General features: G+C 45.8%; 1 protein-coding gene across 2 annotated transcripts in view; it reads right to left on the reverse strand.

The window, feature by feature from the left end:
* The window catches only part of LOC119169223 (uncharacterized), a 139,053-nt gene that overhangs the window by 70,461 nt on the left and 47,748 nt on the right, over positions 1 to 20,844 (reverse strand). The window contains exon 3 of one of the 2 annotated variants that reach the window (XM_075881557.1): positions 5,006 to 5,107. In XM_075881557.1, the coding sequence (XP_075737672.1) occupies positions 5,006 to 5,107 (102 nt within the window). Of the gene's footprint in view, positions 1 to 5,005; positions 5,111 to 20,844 lie in introns of both variants that reach the window. The other variant, XM_037420336.2, reaches the window with a different exon arrangement.

Genomic DNA, 20,844 nt, shown 5'->3' on the forward strand with positions numbered 1-20,844 from the left:
GTCTTTGCAGTAGTAGTTATGCGTTTATTGTGCATTATTTTAGCAACAGCAACAAACTGCAAATTCAGGTTAAAAACGGCAGCTCGAAATTCGCTGCACACTCCTCAAGCATAAAACACGCACACAATTAGCATACACAGGACGAGCGCTCACTAACACCTGTCACAGCTGGACACTCGAAGTGCGTTGTTCAAACAAAGTAAGACGCGCGAAGCGAGTGCACAAGATACACAACACAAGCGCGAACAACTTTCACAATTCCTCCTGGGTCGTGTGTCAGCAGCACGCTCTTTACGTAAACGCGACCGTCAAAGCGTGCGAAGTGATTTTAGTCTTCTCCCGAATTACGAGTCTGAAAATCGAGCGAGCAGAAGAGACCACGCTCCGCGGAGGCGGCGCATTGCGGAGGCGACGACCTTTAGAGCGGCGCGCCCGACGCGTCCCTGTCGCACCAAGTTCGCCACTGGTAACGATAAGGCGCTAAATTATCGAAGCTCTGAGGACATCGAAACGGTTTATGGTGTGTATAAATAACTTGCTGTTAGCATACTAGACAACGTACGCTCTGTTGCGTAGTGATTAGCACCGCGCGCTAAGAATTGAGAGGTTGCTAGTTCGATTCCGCGCGACAGACACTTGCCTTCAGTTTTTTTTTTTTTTTAGGGGCGAAGCTCCTTATGGCGTGGCTTGGGCGTCCTTCGTAGTACGTAATCACCAGTGGCACATACCCGAAATAGGTACAACATTTCACCTCCAAGGTGGTGCCGGTGAGAGATTTCTTCTGTGCGTTATTTAACAATAAAAAATAGTGCTCAATGTACATGCCAATGGCTGCTAATGGGGAATGAGAGACAGGATCATTCGGCTTTTAGTCAACGCGCACGCTGCGATCGCATTAGCAGCCATTGGCATGTACATTGAGCACTATCGGACCGAAGAAAGGGTTGCTACATTATACTCGCTGGGTGTAACCTCCTTAGTTTTAGAAACGTTTAGCGAGAGTTGAGCCACAGGGCCATGAATACAATGAACTAGTATATACCATGAATGAATTCGAGGTGGTTAAAGGGGGGAAGCAGATACGAAGCGCAAGCCGTAAGAAATTAAAAGCTGAATCCCCCTGTCTCTCATATCACATTAGCAGCCACTGGCATGTACATTGAGCACTATCTTACAGGAAAAGGTTGCTACGTTATACTCGTTGGGCATAACCTCCTTGGTTTTAGAAGGGTTTAGCGAGCATTGAGCCGCAGTGCCATGAATACAGTGAACTATTATATACCATGAACTCAAGGTGGTTGAAGGTGGGAAGTAGACCTGAAGCGCAAGCCGTAAGAAAGTGTGCGTGTGCCACCTCTCGTTTAGACCTTGGAATGTCCACTGAATGGCGGTGCTTCTATATGGGCAATATATTGTCACGAGGTTGTGATACACGCAGCACTTGAGAGGAAGCACGCAGGAGTCAGGGCGGTGTCAGGCGAACTGTTTATTGGGCGAACTTGTGCCCAGCAAAACAGGGCCAAACACAACTCACAGCAACAGCGGCGTGAACAGTCGTCGGCCGACGGAAAAAAAAAAGACCCCCAGTGGCGCACTGCGCCGGCTTTTTATACACGCGTTGTAACGCGTTCCAAAGTGGCATACAAGATAAACGCGGCCTGCGTTGCGCTTAACAGAAAGTGATAGCGTCTTCCTTCGTAAACCAAAAGAACCGCACGTGTCAGTATGATAAAAAGATGCGAGATGGTGGGACTTGGAGTGTTCAATAGATGGACGAAGAGACACACAGACAGATGCATGGATGAACACATGAACGGACGCAGGGGCGGATGCATGAACGAACGCAGAGACGGGCGCACGAACAGACACATGGACGGTCACACAGACGGACGCATGGACAGACGAATGCTCCACTCGCCCCACTCTCCATCATTCACTCCGTAGATATGCTGCCATTTTTTTTTCCTTTGCAATCTCTTAGTACATACTTTTCAACGTCACTTCCGTGACAAAAGTACGTCAGCGGAGCCCTGATTGAGCAAGGCATAAAACACTTTCATGTTAAAAATAAAAAAAAGAAGCGAGAGCGAACAAACAATAAACAGATCAAATGACACAAAAGGAAGCAAGTATACGCATGCACCCTTTCAATGAACTAATAATAATAATATAATAGTAATAATAATAATGGTGTTCTTTAACGTGCACTGATATCACACAGCACACGGGCCTCAACCACTTCGCTTCCACTAAAATGTGACCACCACGGTTAGGATCGAACCAACGACCTCCGGGTTTGTAGCAGGGTACCGTAGCCACTGATCCACCGTGGTGGACCTTTCCACGCGCGGTCACGATGTAGATAGTATTGTACGACAGCGTGACACGACACCTGAGTTTGCTAGATGTTAGTGCAATACGAAATGAGTTGAAGTCCTTACAATAGTACTTCCTTATGGAAAAATACAAACCTATATTTGGCTCTTGTTTCATTCATTTAGGTGAAATGGTTCAATATTATTGATGATGATCATGTGCAATGCTTGATAGTGCAAGGATAACGTATGACCAGAGACAAGAGGATAAATTAGGTGCAGTCGGTGACTAATTGAATCCAACAGACTATATGGAATGTCGCTGTGTAGAGGTTATAATACTGTCTCTACATGCGGCTTACACACGCCTTAAATATATACACGTATTGCATACAGCAGATATATACGCGCATTAAAATCTCAACAGTCGTATTGATTGAGTTGCTTCAAAAATGCAATAAAATACTTTGAAGCTATTACATCTAAACTGTGTCATTACGATTAACGACGCAGCCTCCCCAGGACACTTGTATGGATACAAAAGTATGAAGGCAGAGGCTGTACATAATTGCTGATATTGCAGTGGCAGCCACCGTCCAGAGGCTGTTCTGCTAATCTCTCGACATTATCATGTGCAATGAATTCACTCGCGCCAGCATTTCAACCAGAATATTTACTAACGTCAGCATTACAACCACTTTGACTTTACCGACGTCCGAGGGATGGAGTGAAGCCGTGAAGATTTTTACCCCTGGTATGATGATATTGTGATCCCGTGAAATCACATTTTACCACCATAGGCAGGCGTAAGGTAACACTTTAGGGGGGGGGGGGGGGGACGAAGGTTCATTGCAGCGCGCACCCCCCCCCCCCCCCCCCAGTCAAAATATGGGGCAGACATTGCGCTCCTACTTATGCGACTAGGGGGCCGGCACCTTGACCTTCCCCTCCACCCCGCACATGCGCCTATGTGCAACAAAGAAAATCGTCTAAGGGTCAAACACTTACTAGAGTCGTGGCACATGGCTGGAGTCATAATGGCCCTTAGGTGATAGCTACGGACACCCATTATTTTGTATGAGTTAATTAGTTGCCATTAGTACTTTTTTCCGGTCCATTAATTTCTTTAAATCGTTTTGTGTGTGTCACGCAACCCTAACCCAATGTTTATGTTTCCTAATGTTCGGTACACGTCGATTGAAATAGGACAATTTAGGGCTAAGTATACGACCACTTTTTCGTTTCATTTCGGGTCACATAGGCGTAGTTTTGATTCGAACACGTAAGTCAGAGCCAACATAATCTGTGTAGAGCAGATACGTAACGATATGACGGGCTTGTTTCGAGCAATCGCGCATTTAACTCGTTGCGCATTTAAGTCTTCCCTCACCCATTTCGCAGTTCAGGAGAGTAACCTGAATATTTATCTTCCGGCTAATCTCCCTACCTTTCGTTTCTAATCTATCCTTCTCTCTCTCTCTCTCTCTCTCTCTCTCTCTCTCTTGCCAATCATCAAGAAGCGATAACTAATGATACTGTTTTGGTTATGTTCACAAGCATTTCTTTTTTTATGCGGCCAGTAGCCCTCAAGGGCTTGCACAGTAGACCACGCTCTCTCTGTGGTGCCCACGAAGCATGCAGACCAACCAGACCAATGACGAACACCGCCTGTGCTCTGATGGATCTCTATAGATATGCTAAATGGACTCCCCCGAAGAGACGTTACACTGCTTTATCATTTATCGTTAGGTATGGTATTTACGAAATAGTATTCCTTCCACATTGTAATGGCCGACAACGCTCTCTGCGATGCCTGTCGTAGCTAGGAGACACTACGCTACATCCTGTGTGATCGCCCGGCCTGTAATCTTCACAGACAATCACTGGCATCCGTTATAGCGCACCTTGACAATAGACACATGCGTGTTGAATCTGCTCTAGAATGTCGTCGACGGAGTAGACGGCAGTTGAGGGAGGCGACCAATGAACTGTGATCTTTTTTAGAAAAAAATGACCTGGACAGCGTTCAGGTCCTTTTTTCTGATGATGCCGCATGGTGTCGCGTTCTGCTTCAGATTGATGGAATGATACTGACTGCGTGCTTGTGTGTGCGCGCAGTGTGATGTGCTACATTCTCTTTCGTATCTTTCTTTCAATCTCCCTCATCCCGTTCCCACACATAGGGTAACAAACTGGTTATCCTGGGCTGAATAAAGCGTTTAGTTCAGCTCTATTTTTTTAATGGCATGAACACCGAGTGAGATCCTCGTTTCTCTCCCAAGAACTTCTGGTCAAGCAGTTCCGATTTTTCGACTATTCAGAAAACATCTAGAAAGTTGAAACAATTTGTTTAGGATTAAGTTAAGAAGTATATTTTATACATCTAATTAGACATCACAATTTCGTTTAACACAAGGGTGAATCAACTCTTATGATAATTATTAAAACTGAATTGATAGAGTTCATTCGAAGGTTGTGAGCTGCTGGGATGACTGCGATTTCCGGCGGAGCAGATCGCAACACCGCGCTTCGTTCTACATGGCTTCGTTCATCGGCAGCGCAGCGAAAGCTTAAGTGTACCCAAGGTATACACTATAGCGCACACGAAAGCCGATGTGCGAGTGTCGCTACCAGACACCTGATTCAAGGCCCCCTCCAATTTTTCGTTTTTCCTCTAAAAGAGGACTCACTTTGTCCGAACCAGGATACTTGTCTCGCCGCCGCAGCCGCCGCACTGCGTTCACGCTCGGGACTCCACTCCGGCAACCGCTCAGCCCGCGCCCATGCGTCAGCTTCTGGAACAAAAGGTGCGAATTCCTTACGAACAGTGGAACACATCGGGTGCTAGTAGCTAGACGCACAAAGTCAAGCACGTAATTTCTCTGTCCTGGTTTCAAAACTCAGGCGCGTATTCACAAACCAACCTAATTCTTTCCTCGAGTTTTTTTTATTGGTTTTAAACCTTTATTACGCGTGATAAACAAATTGGACCAATTCACACTTCTCCTTATTTTACGCCCTGTTACCAGTTTTTTGCCTTTAAAACCCATGTAGACAGTACAGGAAGTTCAGAAAAATATGAGGTAAGGCCGAGGTTGGTTAGTGAATACGGGCCTTAAAAGCTCGCTTCAGTTACAGTCAAACGACTCAATATTTTTTTAGCATCCCCCGGTGGTCCTTAAAAGCCCTCGAACAACATCTTAAAACACAAAGAAAGAGCGCGTTATTTTTTCTTAGTGCTTCCTGTATTTTCGGCACAATTGGTAACGCCAGCAGTCTGTTGATATGATGTCATTAGGAAATAAACTCTAGATTAGTGCTTATACGAGAAATATTAGTTGTGAATAGTCTCCAACCTATTTTTTTGTTGTTATGCAGTCGAAAGCTCATTCTATCTTGTCTAACATGACTAAAGTGGCAATCGACAGATTTCACTTAACTTTGAGCAATTTCTACCATGCAACCAGAGATAACAGCACGTAGCCAAAAAGAATGAAATCCTTATAGACTTTTCAACGCTTAGTGCTAATATCCTCCACGTGTTTTATACAAAAATTAGTCAATTGAATGAAATGATGCTTGTAGGACGGACATCGAGGGCGAGAAATAAACAACCCTCTTGTCATCGAAACAACATTGTGGAGATATAAGGACCCTTTAGTGAGGTTTTACACATTTTTCTGCTTATATATCTTAAAGGCAAGAACACCTACATGTCTAAGCACCTATGTGAACATCTACAGGCCTACGGGATGGCTTTATCCTATCCCATAGTAGAGTACCTACTAATCTAAATCGTTAACCTTTTTTTTCTAAACACAAGCTTCATAACCTACGGTAACACCTACATTGTTAGTGACACACCTTTTTTGGCCTGCTTTTCAAGAGCTTAAAGCGATCCTTTTTTTTCCTCCAATTCTCAACGCCAGCCGTAGTTTTATATTCCAGTTTGTGCAACATTGAGGCACTCAAGGCAAACGACACGACATATTATATCAATTTTAAGGCAAAAAAAGGTATCACTTATAATAGAGCGTGAAACAATGGGGAAAATTGTTCAATGAAAATCATCGTATCCACCCAAAGCGTATTCAAGTTGAGAGGCAAGGAATAAGTAGTATCGGGCAACTTGCTACTACGTATATGCACTATCAGAATAACCTTTGCTAGAGAAATGACATTGTCCTGTTGAAGGACTGTGCTGACAATGTGCAATACGTGACTTATAATGTGACATGATGACTCGTAATCATAAATAGACAGTCATCATGTGCGCCATAATAAGGTAACTTTAATTGCGTACAAAAACCAAGAAAGCGTATTTGGCAATCAACCCTTTAGATAAGTGCACTAGCACATTTGTCAAGCTTAGAATTCATCGGATACACTGTCTACAGTAAGCAAAACTAGAGGAACAAAATCAGTGAGGGTAACACGCAGCAGCAGGTGTCGAGTCATGAAAGCCGTCAGTGCATTAACATGCAACAAAGGAAGTACGAGACCATCGGATCTTTCTGGCACTGAACTGGAGACACGTGCTTGGCGAAGCTTGTGAAGAAGCACACAAAAAAGGTTAACAAAACACTCAATCCCACGCGATGAGTGGTAAAGCATAATATCATGACCTGGGCGTTGAGTAACTAGACGACGACAACTAGTATTAAGGATTGGGCGACTGCAGTTCGTATGTCGGTTGAAATAAAAAAAAAACGAGTAATCTCTAGCACGTCAGGTCGAAGTAAAAGAAGGCAAAGTATTAGGTAAACATATGTTGTACCGAGGAAAGGGTAAACAGTTGAGAATGACAGATAATCGAGCCCTTCGATCAGGGCTGACATAGAACAATAAGACGTCCCGGGTGAACCCTGGTAGTTGCCCTAATCCCACCCCTCTTCTTTTTTTTTCTTTTTTTACAACCACATCCTCAAAGTGCGACACAAGGTTGCTGCTAAACATGTCATAGGTGACAATGTATGAACGTTTCGTGAGTAAAAACTGCAATAACAAAAATGACTAAAAATAAAACACACAATGTTATGTTGCGTCCTTTGTTCAAATATAATAAACAACGAACAATTACATTAGCGTGTGCTAGCACCTTCTGTAAATGGTGAATTGGGTGCCTGCCCCTAATGCTGGCCCTCCATGCAATAAGCTTAACTGTGCGTTTGCCAGGCTAGGCCCGCAAGGTTGCCAATGGCTGTCAGCACAGCAATCAGGGACTTCTGGCTATTGTGACGTTTATGTCGCTCAGAAAAGTATAATTTTGTTGATTATATTCTTGTCAAACTAAGCAGCATTGTGCAAAGTTGCTTGTTAAGATTCTCGACCAGAAGACGAAGCCTTCAAATTTTACAAGCTGGGACGCTGGATCTTGGTAAAGTATACGAGCTGCTCGATTCTTCGCCCTATGTTCCCTGAATCGTCGAATATCGCAACGGGCTGCTCGATCATTAGTCTCATGTGCCCTTAGCAGTCGATTGACGGAACGCACGATGCTACACGTCCAGTCGTATCAGATGCCGTATTAAACCAAGTGTTCAGCACCTTACACCCCTCCTTCTGCGAGTCACTCATTTGTTTTCCCAAGCGTGAGCGACACACCACTCCACAACGAGGGTGATAATCGCAATTGAAGCCTGCGTTTTAGACTACCTCTTATGAAGCGGGGAGTTGGGATTACCCATAATGCAACAATATCAGTGCCACCTCAAGTAGTACCTAGATATCCACGCCATAATGTAATCCGCAGTCCTCTAATGTAGAGTGTTTATCGCACCAATGAAACTCAGCAATTCTACCCCATCTGTACAGATGACGCCTGCAACAATTCAACAATTTTGTTTTGTAAAGCGTGTTTTGCCACTCACGTAGTGGTCCTGAGGAGAAGCATACTTATTAGTCAACAGACGTGAGTTATTGTTGCAAGAAAGAGTTATATCTCTTGGCTCGATTATTAGGCGAAATCCCTAGATGTCTCATCGAAAATTAAAATTGACCGTCGGTGTCGGCGGCGTCCCATGGTGTCAACATGCGTGGTGTCAAATATCATCATCAAATGATGACGTCATCATATAACGCCAGCATGACCTCTTAAGTCAGCAACACTTGAGATGTTGTAATGACGCCAGCATGACGTCCCATAAATTAAAGCTTCTCCCTGAGGTAGTCGCATCACATCCAGGTCTAGTCAAAGGTTGGGCTGATCCTAGAAACAGTGCAGAAAAGTGAAGTGCAGAAAACTTTTTCATGACGGCGGTGGAGTAGCAACACATCGACTCAGAAGGAAAAGAAAACTGCTATCACCTTCCATTCGTCGAGGTCAATGCATAAAAGGTGCTGCGAGTTTCTTTTTTACATTTTAGACTCTTTTCTTGTCTACAAGCATGCATAAACAAAGAAGAAAATGGCTGCGTTTTCGCTAAACTAGGCCCAATGGAGCCAACGAAAGCTTGTTTACTTGGTTACGCTTGTTTACCTTCACAACTAAAGCGAAGTTGACCAACCAAACCATACGGCTAGTCGAACGTTTCGTACTGCGCGCACTCCCTATAATCGTCTCATCAGTTTCCGAAGCTGTCGCCATAGTCGACGCGAGGAGTTCCACGCCCCTACACTACTATTAGACGCTCGCGCACTCCTCTGTGAACGCATGCACGCACTCCTTGATTTCACACCTCGTACGACGAGACAAGGCATTCGGAAAGGTAGACATACAATCCGACAAAGGCATTCGCTGCAGGCTCTGACAACTGTAACGTCGCAACTAAGCTTTGCACAGCTTGTCACCGGGTATTTGTTCTTTGCTTCAAAGCCACACGGAAATACACAGAGAAACGCGCTCGACTAGCCCAGTAAAGGCTTTCGCTTTAAAAAAATATTTTAGTTGGTGTAGGAGTATTTTGCCTGTTATGAGAAATTGTTGAATAGGAAGTGTCACTGCAGCCAATGTTTCGACGAGTGGACTTGTCTACGTCAATGCAGGTACTCTCCTCCTGATCTTCAAGGGTATGTTACGCTTCTGAATGTGTTGGGGCATTGGATTTAGTTCACGCATATCAGAGTACGGTTAAAGTGACTAATCCCCTCCCCCAAGGAGCTTTTCTTATTTACGAGCTACTGTTTTAAATTTAATTATTGAAACGTTGTTTCCAGCGACACTTTCTGCACTGCTATCAATTGCGCAAACATATAAATTTTGACTCAACGAAAAAGCTATAAAATATGTTAAATAAGAAAATATGTACATAAAAATTGAAGGAAAAACGTTTACTGAGACAAGTATATATGAAGCATTTATTAGTATAGCTTCTGAACCTTGTTCATATGTCTAGAAGAAAAAAAAATGGCCCCGTATCTAGATGTTAATCTGCAAATGTCGTCGAAAGACGATAAGCTTTGCGGCTGGAGAGAGTGAACAAAACGTTTATTTGATGTTCTGCGCGAGAAAATCGCGGAATGGTATTCTGGAGGCGCTGCGTTAGAGTGCCTCGAGCGTGCAGTAGAGGCAAATGAGCGCATCAACTGGCAGTTATCTTCGAAAACGAAGCGCGTGGCTCTGAGATGGGCGTGTACGCCCGTCTCAAGGGTGATAAGGTCTATAACGCAAGGCGACGGGTAGTTGCCACCACCGTGTCGTCTTAGCAAAGCGTTAGAAACACTTGCCTTTTCGTGCAAGCGTTGTATGGTCAGCGCAGCGTGATAAGCGCTACTGTCCTTAGAATTACTTATGTAAGCCTTTTCTAGTGAAAGACGCACATAAAGAATATATACGTGTTATTATGGTTAAGATTAAGATTTGTAGGGTTTAACGTGACAAAAACACCATATGATTATGAGAGATGCTGTAGTGAAGGGCTCCGGAAATTTTGACCACCTGGGGTTCTTTAACGTGCAACCAAATCTGAGCACACGGGTCAACAGCATTTCCGCCTCCATCGGAAATGCACCCGCACCAGTTGGTGTTGTTATGGTGCCTCAGATATGTGCCATAATTGCTTTCTAATTGACAATCACACAAGTATGAACGCTGAATTTTGAGCAGCATTGGTGGGCACTGCGGATGGGGTCGGCCGTTTGGGGTATCGGCTGGTGCCGTTTAGAGTACCCGTATTGTTAAGGGTAGATAAACAGACAAATGAACAGACAGACCAAATTTTTTGCGTCGAAGGTCCCTAAGAAAGACTATAGCCTTTAAAATGCAATAAAACCTTAACACATACGAGACTGCACAAAATATACCTTACACTGGAACTCCGACCTCCACCCGCATTTCGTCGACGTGAAGCTTTGCTTCTTTAAAGGTTCTGGTTGGGGTTGCCTTCACAAAGGCAACTGCAACATTAATAGGTGGAACTGACAGTACAGCATGCAAGGTCTTCGGCACTGAAGCATAATTCAGTCATTTGCTTTGCCATTGCCCTCAATGAGCCTCTGAGGCATGCACATTTTGTTACGCGTTGCGACAACTGGACGATAGGCCGCTCTTCGCGCAGATGCTGCAGGAGAACAGTTCCATCGCTCCTCAGTTCACAAGGCAGTTAAAGCACTTACGTATATTCTGAGGACTGCGGGCATGTGTTAACGCATTTGACTACTTTATAGTGCCACCACCACATACGCGTCCGCACATTTGCTGATCATTCCCTTCTTTTCTTTTCCTCCTCTTTCCTTTTTATGCTCCCCTTTCCCATGCACCCAGCTTAGAGTAGCCAGCCTGACATGTACCTGGTTAAAATCCCTGCCTTCTTTTTTTGAGTTCTTTCTGTTTTCCTCCTAAAGTATTATATGCACATAGCAAAATCAACTCGTGTACGATTTTTCTTGCCTTAGAATTTTATTTTGTTATTTCAGATCCACAGAGACGTGGCCCGGAATGCACAGAACGCGCGAAGAGGCCGTGGAAGCACAGAATGCCATCTTTCTGGAAATAGTAGAGCTGACAAAAGGGTAAAGGTGCACTCCAAGATTTAAGTTACCAACTCGAAGATGACAAGCACATTCCTTAGTGTATTCCGCACAAGGCAAGAAAAGAGCTAGTAACAGAAACATGCATCCCAAGTATGAGAATAGAATAATACAGCTAGACAGCCATACTATAAAGCTGCTCAAACGAAAATGAGAACCCACCAACAAGCAATGAAGAAAAATTGGGATGCATGGACACCGCTGCGTACCTTACAAACGACCGTTTTGCAATCAGCGTATCCGTCGAAGAAGTTTAAGAACTGTGAGCAACGTCCATACGTACCAAGGACGCGAGTACAACGGAATAACTTGGCACATCTCTGGTCATCACAACGCGTAAGAAGACCTGGATTACAGCGGTAACGTACTTAGAAGAAGCGCGCAGAAGGTACATAAACGGAAAGATCATAAAGACTGCAGTTCGCGTCTTTAAAAACGCCACAAGTTAAAAAGAAACAAGCATCCTCTGGACGCCGGGACACGTGTCTTTCATGGGTAACCAGGCTGCGCACACCGCGACTTGATATCATGTGCGCCAAGACATTTACGACACGCAGAGGACACTGACGGTGACATCAACGTCGAGAATGAACGCGTGCTGAAAAAGTACTCAGGCATCCTGGCCCATTAGAGAAAACACAGAAGGTTGTCCGACGCGTTGCTGTATGCTTATTATGCTCAACTGCTAAGCCGATGGTCGCGGGTTCGATTCCAGCCACGGCAATCACATATCGGTGGAAGCAAAATGCTTGAGGTCCGTGTACTGCGCCACGTCAGTGCACATTGAAGAACAACAGATAGTCAAAACTTTCCGAGGCCTCCACTACGGCGTGCGTCAAAATGATATCGTGGTTTTGCGACGTAAAACCCCAGATATTATTAGGAAGCGGAGGAAGCAGCATACGCCGGCACGCAAGGGTCTGAGTAGGTAACAAGTGGTGACCTATGAGAATGCTCCTGGTCTGAACTTCCCCGCACAAAACACTGATGAACGCCATGTAATCAGAAAACAATGAAAGGTATGCATTTGCGCAAAGCCCTGCGCTAAAAGGTGTTTGAGTGCAAGAACAGTCCGGATGAACCACTTCCAACGGCCGCAAGCGGGAACGAAGAGGAAGGAGTTGATCCAGAGGAACAATCCGAAGACAGACCAGTGGGAGAGACTGCTAACGATTCAGGACCCTGAAAGCCGGTTATGATTGATGAACAGGACACAGGCGGTGGCAGCAAGCCATGGATACCTGGACCTACAAGTAGGCCACCCGCCTTAGGGGTGAAGAATAATGAGCATGTTAAAAAAAAAACGCGTCTCCACAAAGTTAATGATGACGAGTGGGCGAAGCACTGTGGATAATTCTTGCTGTAAATCAACCCGTGGCATTGACCACTCACGCATGTTAATCAGTGACAACGCGTGTGTACACTATATACAATGTGCTTTTGACGTTGATTCACCGCTTTCCGCGCCCTCAAGTTTGGGATAGCAGTTTATTGTTATTGGCTTTTTTGTTCTGCTGCTGCTTCCTGAGCTCTCGCCTCCGGGGTAGCTTGATGTCTGCGCCGGAATTGCTTTTCACGGTTGAGAGCACGGTAATATTTGTTTTCATCCATGACAGAAAAATAAAGTGTGGTCTGGACCACCCTTATTCTTCATCGTCATCAGCGTCATCGTCATCGCCACCGTGAGCACGGACAACGCGCAATAGACAAGCCTGGACCCTGGGCTGCTTCGCCCCTAAAGCTAATTCACATCTCTCTCTTTTTAAAAGACTGGCTAATAAGCATTGCAACCCATTGTGCAGGTATACTCCTAGCGCAGAACACCTGTTCTCTTACTGAGCGTCGGCGTTCCTCTCCGTAACCGAGGGAACCAGCACAGGGTAAGTGACAAGGCGAAAACTATTGGAGTTTTTCTGTGCACGAATAGAATCGATGAGCGAAGCTCCTTACGAATGGGACGCAAACGACTATGCGCCTGATACTGCTGCTGGCTTTGAGGAATGTGGCAGGGTGGGCAGTGGGTGGTGAGAGCGTCTGCGGCCCCCGGTGGCGAAAACGACTGAGTGAGTGTGTGCGCGGAACACGAGGCCAGGCACGATCAATGTTGCACCACGCCGGTGCTCCCACTATGCCGGGCGAACGCAGCTGTTGTTTTGTTCGGCGTGTTTGCCAGGCGCAGGGAGATTCGATGGCGACGACGGCGGGATGCGGGACTGAGGAGCTTCACTCCTAAAGAGCACCGTGCCAGGTGAGGCTACGAGATGATTCCGCAGAAGAAGAACATCTATACCGTATTAAGCTCACTTGAGGTTATGCAAATGCGATAATTTTAACTGTGTATAGTTTAAAGGGACTCCACTGTCATCGTCCGATGCTTCGCGTTGGCTTCATGCACGTTTTGGGACACCAGCATCGCCGAAGGGCTAATTCGTCTGTTCGAGCCAGCCAAGCGACAGCGAAACACCAGCGTCGGGAGTTGCACAGATCTACGGAACAGGGAAGCGGAGGCGATACGTTAGCGCCGCGAGTTGGATGCCCCGCGCACTGTGCAGCAAACTGTAAAATAAAAAAAATGTACAAAGGAGACCATAAAACAGATAATATATATTCGCAAGAAAAGAACGCAAAACTATATGAAATGTATCATGATCACTCGAAAAGGACAGCATGCGGGCACAAATACACACACACACACACGCACACACACACACACACACACACACACACACACGCGCGCGCGCGCGCGCAAACAAATAGACAGGAGAAGAAAACACAATAGAGCATTGAAAATCAGACGAACACAACATAACACAAGGAAACGCAGGTGAGTCAGTGCTTTTCAGTTCTACAACCTTCCCTTTGGGTGAAAGTGGCTCATAACTTTTAAAACTAATTACAAAGAAAGTGAATTATAGGTAATAACATAAAGTTTGATTAATCGAAAGTGCATTATATGTAATTTAACACTAAATTATACAGCAACTAAGCGCCAATAGAAGTAAGGAAGCAAACACAAAGGGAGAAGGCAGTGAGTGAGGTTAACGAAACAGACCTCTGGTCTGCTACACTACACTGAGGCATTAGAGAATGGGTTAGAAAGATGAGGAAAGAGAACGAAAAAAGGGAAGAGAGAGAAAGTAAATTCACAGCAGGATGTAGAGTCCTACCGCAAGTCAGAGGCATTCACACAAGCCTATGGTCCTCAAAAAGCACAAAAGCCCACTGCCTTGTTTGCTGATACGTGGGGTTTAACGTTCCAAAACCACCATATGATTATGAGAGGCGCCGTAGGGGAGGGCTCCGGAAGTTTAGACCACTTGGGGTTCTTTAACGTGCACCCAAATCTGACCACACGGGCCTACAGCATTTTCGCCTCCATCGAATATGCAGCCGCCCGCCACTGGGATTCGACCCCGATACCTGCAGGTCAGCAGACGACTACCTTAGCCACTAGACCACAGTGGTGGGGCTGCCTTGTTTGCTGTTGAGATATGTGGACGGTACTGTAACAGTGGTTGCGCAGAAAGTTGCCGATCGTCCAGTCGCTGCATTGGGTTGGCAAGTACTTGTCACTCTGGTGCAAATGGAGGACTGTGGCAGAGCAGATGTTGGACACCTTGGTCGATGCCGCAAACATCGCTTGCCGCACTGTCAGTCCCTCCGATTAACGTGGTATATGCCTTCGCGAAAGTAACTCCCAATAAAAGACGATAGAGAAGCGAAACGTCGCGTTGATGTGGGCAAAATGGAGGCTGGAGTCGCAATGAAGGATCAAGTTGATGTAATCTGGTATGTCACATCGCACGTTTGGTGCTTTCCACTCAGTCGATGTGAGAGAGCGGGCCAGTTGACGAATCTGATTCGCAGCTTCTGTTTTTGTAAGCGGAATGGTAACGCTGTTCGCTTCCTGATGTGACGCGCGAGTAGAATTATTTGTAGAATCATTCCGCTGATACCACAATGCCCAGGTAACCACTGAAAGTCAATTTCGTGGCCTTTTTGTATTGAGAGCTAAATGTTGTGTGGCTTTCGATGATGATGAGAGTGTTAATGCTGTTGGATATTTTCTTTTTAACGGCATCTGGGGAAGGTGTGGGAGAAGACGCCCTGCTTGTATTTGGATGGCGCTCAGCTTCCTGCTCTTTCAGTGCAACAGATATCATTGTAGATACCTCCTCATCTTTTTTTTTCTATAGCAGATTTTGGTGAAAAACAATTTATTCTAGCGGGGACGTTGTGCCCTAGAAGTCTGCAGTTATGTTCAAACGAGCTTATGTCTTTTAGTTATAATAGCTTTTGTTTTGCGTCCCAGTTTCAGAAATAGGATCTCCAGCTTCCGACAGCAGAGTTACGCAGGCAGGACGAGTACCGCATAAAGAGCTCGAACACTCAAACACGGCACTTGGAAAAAACCACGCTCAGATTTGCGTTTCGAACTGGATTACTGTACGACAACTTGTTTTTATTTTCGGATTGAAGGTTGATCATTTTCGTTGTGGTGTCGTTATTTGTGCGTCCGTGGTCACTTCTGCGTCACACCCCTGCTAGCGTTATGCTCACATTTCAAGAAGGCGTGCCAACAGACCCTGAATTGCGACACATCAGTAATTTGGCCGCGCAGAGTTTAGAAGGTGCGTCCACACCCACGCGACAGTAAAGTACGATGCATGGTATTATGGTCCACTTACGCGAAAACGTCTACTTGTGATGTTTTTTTTTGTTGGTTTTTTTTTTCGGAATGAATCGGGACGTGTTTCCCGGCTGTACTTTCCACGACACGTACGTTCCACGATTTTGAAGGGAACAGTGCATACGCCTTCAGGCATCTGACGTTCACTATTTTCTTCTCTTATACTTGAAAACTCTTATATAAAACATTTGAAGTAACTCGCACAATATCGAAAAATTCCGACCTGCGCAACAGACGCATCACGGTAATTTCCCTCTCTAGAGTATCAGAGAAACAGAGAGAGAGAAAGAGAAAGGGAAAACAAAGAAAAGGTAGGAAGGTTAAGCTGGTTGCATCCGGTTTGCTACAGAAAAAAAAGGGAAGGGGAGGAACAGGGTAGAGAAAGAAAGAAAGAAAGAAAGAAAGAAATAAAGAAATAAATAAAGAAAGAAAGAAAGAAAGAAAGAAAGAAAGAAAGAAAGAAAGAAAGAAAGAAAGAAAGAAAGAAAGAAAGAAAGAAAGAAAGAAAGACAGCTAATAACTGCACACGCATACAACAGTTCACCGCGCATACAAAGAATGTCTCAACTGTGAACTGTTACACACTGTCTTAGTTGGCGTACACTGCAATCCATGATATTAATGAATTCTTTAAAGGACTGGCTTCAACGTATTAAAGGCATTAGTGAAATAGCAACCGTTCACATGAATGGGGTCTGAGATGTGATGTAACAGTTATTTCGCAATCACGCTACTTTACTAACCAGCGCGCGCTTATATCAGTCGCTGACGGAGAGCGCAACTCAGTGCGAGGGCAGACTCACCTTTGAGACGGCGCGGCCATCTTGAGTACATCGGACCTCAATCGCCACTTCCCCCTGGAGCGACGCAGGTCGCGCCCCTTCACGTATCGAAGTCAGTACGACAAGTTCGTTGACTACATTTCCCGCGTGTAGTCGAACCGGTGACATCGTGCACGTCGTATTGTGCCCACGCATTCCCAATACATCCGGCCGCAACCGTTGAAGTGGCGTTCGAAGCACTACTGCCGCAGCCACTGTTCGTATAGCTCGTTCCTGCACTGCCGTTCTCCGTGGCTTCGACTTCTCCGCACGGAGGATAGCTCGCTTCCGATCGGCGCTGGATGCGAAATGACGGGAGAGCCAACCTTACGAACTGGCGTCCCCGTTGGTACGGCCCGAGCGTTTTATATATCCAAGCCAGGGTGCCTTTGATCAAATTTGCGGCGAAGGGCCGCCGTCGGAGAGAGGAGGAGGCTGCCGGAGTGTGGGCGGCGAGGTGGCGGTAATTTGGACACGCAAGCAAGCAAGCCGAGCATCGGCTGCGGCCCGCCGCGTTGCCGAACGAGCGGCCAGCAGCGGCGCACCACGTCCCGTAACTCGGTTATAACCCCTGCGTCCCCCCCCCCTTTCGCCCTTCTCTCCTAAAGCAGTTCTCTCCTCTCCCGCCACTGTTCGACGGCGCCTCTTCCTCTCATTCTTCCGTGAAGAACACATACACACAATGTATACCCACTCTGATCTTGTGGTTTCTCTCTTTTACACGGGTTCAAGCACTGCTTCGTGAAAGAAACACGCGAACGGAGAGAGATAGAAAAAAAAAAGCTGTTTCTATTGCTCTTACCGCGAGCGTGAGATTGACATACGATTCGAGTTTTTCAGTATCGACTCGCCTAATCAGCAGTACTTGCCAAGTTGCAGCGAACACGACAACGATAGCGAATCTTGATGAAAAGGTGAGGAAGTTGGTTTTGGAGTTCGAAATGTCACAACGAATCGGAGTGTTCTAAGGCCATTTTATTAACACGAGAGGGAGAAAGCTTCTCTCCGAACTGCTACGCGGTAGTAAAAAGAAAACGGGGAGGGGGAGGGAAGGGGAACGTGCCATCTTCAGCAGTGCATTTATTAGGAGGTCACTCGCATTTATAACAGCCCAGAAAGAATTATGGCGGCCCTCAAAAGGCCCTAGCTGAAAACGCGCATACAAGGAAGGGCAAGCGGTTTAGCTCACATGCTATCTACATCTGGCACGAGTAGCAATCCTTCGTTTGTTTGTTTCTTTCTTTCACATTCTTCCGCATGCACGCACCTGCACTTTACTACTACCTATACTGCAACGCTTGGCGAGAAGTGCCTAAGTGAAACATTGCGTTAACTATCTAGTCTCGAGGAATTTCTCGATGACTTCATCCCACAAGTTAGTCAGTTTGAGTCTATATTTTTGTTTGTGCAAATAAAAAAATCACGGCATATCCACGTAGTGAATGATGCTGAGGGGGGCGAAGCGTTCATCAGCCCGTCCGCGCTTCCGTCCGTCCGCTCATTCTTGCTTCCATCTGTCCGCGTGACCATCCGTGCATCCATCCATGCGTCCGTCTGCCTGTCCATGCGTCCGTCCGTCAGTCCGTCGATCTATCTGTCTGTCTGTCTGTTCGTACGTCCATCCGTCTGCTAGTCTGTCTGTCCGTCCGTCCATCTAGTGAACACTTCAAGTACCGCCATCTCCCATCTCGCATCCTCGATGACACATACTCACTCTAGAGCGGCTATGTGCCACCGGTGGCTACGTACTACTACATAAATACAATGGGTGGACAGACCCACGCCTTAAGGAGCGTCGCCCCTAAAAAAAAGTAAGGAAAGTCAACAGTGCGTGTAGAGAGCATTCGCCTAACGGCACATGCACTTCTTCGGTGTCTCATGCAGAGCTTCGTAGGCTCTTCTGGGTACAAGCGGATTGACATAAAGCACAGCTTCATCCCATCCTGGCCATCGAACAATATGGTGACCTCTATGACGTCGACGCTCACGGATCGGAGCTCACAGTGTTGTTTCACACTTTTATTGATCACTTCGACTGTGCTTTTTAGTATAAGTGGATAGTTAAAAATCCCAGCTTAACATATATCGATGACTTTACAACGGTGCACAGGTTTCGACGACATCGTTGCATACATGCCTCTATATTTGTTTGAATAAAAAACGAGATGTCTAAGCAGTGTAGGCATAAACGTGGCGTACGGCCTTCACCTATTATGTGCCGTCAAATTTAGGCCATCTCCACACTGTAAGTAGGCATCATAATTTTGGTTCTTCATGAAAATTAGGTGGTGCGCGTATTGAAAGGCCGTCAAGAATGCACACTTATTATTTTTTTTTTGCGTAGATTGTCACCTAACATCGGTGACAGGTAACGGCATGACCTATACGATGCTAAGCACACATGGCTCATCACTTAAACATAGCGCACATAGCTATGTATACTTAAGGATGCATACACTGTGTGAGCGTTACAGGTAATCACGTGTTCCAAACACGGCCCCATTTTCGGCGGAGTAAATGACTTATCTGGGAGGTGAGGGCCTTCGGCTCCCTTGGATCCCAGTTTCTCAGGATTCAAACAATGTTCCTGCCACGTATTGTTGATAAAATAGTGTCAAACAAAAATTTCGTTCGTTTTTTTAGCAGTTTAATTGAGTCAAAATATTACAGCTTCATCCATGTCTGTTTCTTTGGTCGTTGCCTGTCGGCTGCTGTACCATTACCGTCCAGCACTATCAAGGCTACGCATATATAGTTCCCTATATAATTACTTTACAAGAGAGAGGTTGAGGCGTTTGTTCTTGTTTGTCACGTGTTACGTCTCATCGATGCATGATGTGTTTATTCTTCTCATTGACGTAATGCGTCTTTCATAGCTGTATCATTATCCACCGGTTACGGGGATTACAAATTAACGTGCCAGCGCTGACGCAGACGCTATCACTCGCTTCTATACCAACTTGCGCTTGCTATTCGCCCACTGCTGTGGCAGCAGCAAATAAATGCTGAAATCGGCCATCGCTTAGTGCCATCTTATGGTGAGCAAAAATCATGGGAGGCTTTTCTGTCGTTATTAGTAAGATCTGTTGTTTGTTTAGCCACGCCTTCTAAACCTAACACGCCTAGAATCTGACAATAGTCCTGAGAATAAGAGCGAAATTGTCATGACACACTGCTGCCGAAGCATCAGCACATTCATCTCAAGTAAACGCAAGCATCAGTTTGTAACTTAGACGTTTCACAGCGCACGATGACGATTCGATAAATTCAATGCGGAGGGCACCAGCTGCATATCGTGCTCCCGTGTTTATTTTTTCCACTGATGCCATCTATTTGCTCCACTCATGCTACGCGTGCGCGTATGCAGAGGAGACGCCGAGTAGGCGACGCGTCGCATATGAATACATTTGCAGGGGCCAATCAGCCTTCCTATCTGCTTAGGGGTCCTGTAGCCTCCCCAGTGTTGAAGAGAACTTTTGAGATGAAGCATATATGGAGGCAAGTCTTAATGTGCCATTTTGGTGCCCCGCCGCGGTGGTCTAGTGGCTAATGTACTCGGCTGCTGACCCGCAGGTCACGGGTGGCAGCTGCATTTCCGATGTAGGCGGAAATGTCGTAGGCCCATGTGCTCAAATATGGGTGCACGTTGAAAAACCCCAGGTGGTCGAAATTTCCGGAGCCCTCCACTACGGCGTCTCTCACAATCATAGGGTGGTTTTGGGATGTTCAACCCCACATATCAAATCAAATCAAATGTGCATTTTTGAGAACGGCAGAGTAACATAAACACATCTTGGTTTGTGCTTCTCATGCAGGTAGTTATCTACAAGCATTCTATTATCCACATTAATGTGCCCTTCGAACAATATAAACAAGGTCACCCTTGACGACAGACTTTTGTCAGGGCTCGAGTGCCGACACGATCTGTATTCGGACAGAAAGTCAGCGAAGCCCGACCAAGGCCTTATTGAACTTTTTGCGTGGCAGTGGCCTATTAAATAGGCTATAGCTCCCACACCTCTAATCATTTCTTTTTTTTTGGGGGGGGGGG

This window comes from Rhipicephalus microplus, chromosome 2, assembly GCF_043290135.1.
Source record: "Rhipicephalus microplus isolate Deutch F79 chromosome 2, USDA_Rmic, whole genome shotgun sequence".
NCBI lineage: Eukaryota > Metazoa > Arthropoda > Arachnida > Ixodida > Ixodidae > Rhipicephalus > Rhipicephalus microplus.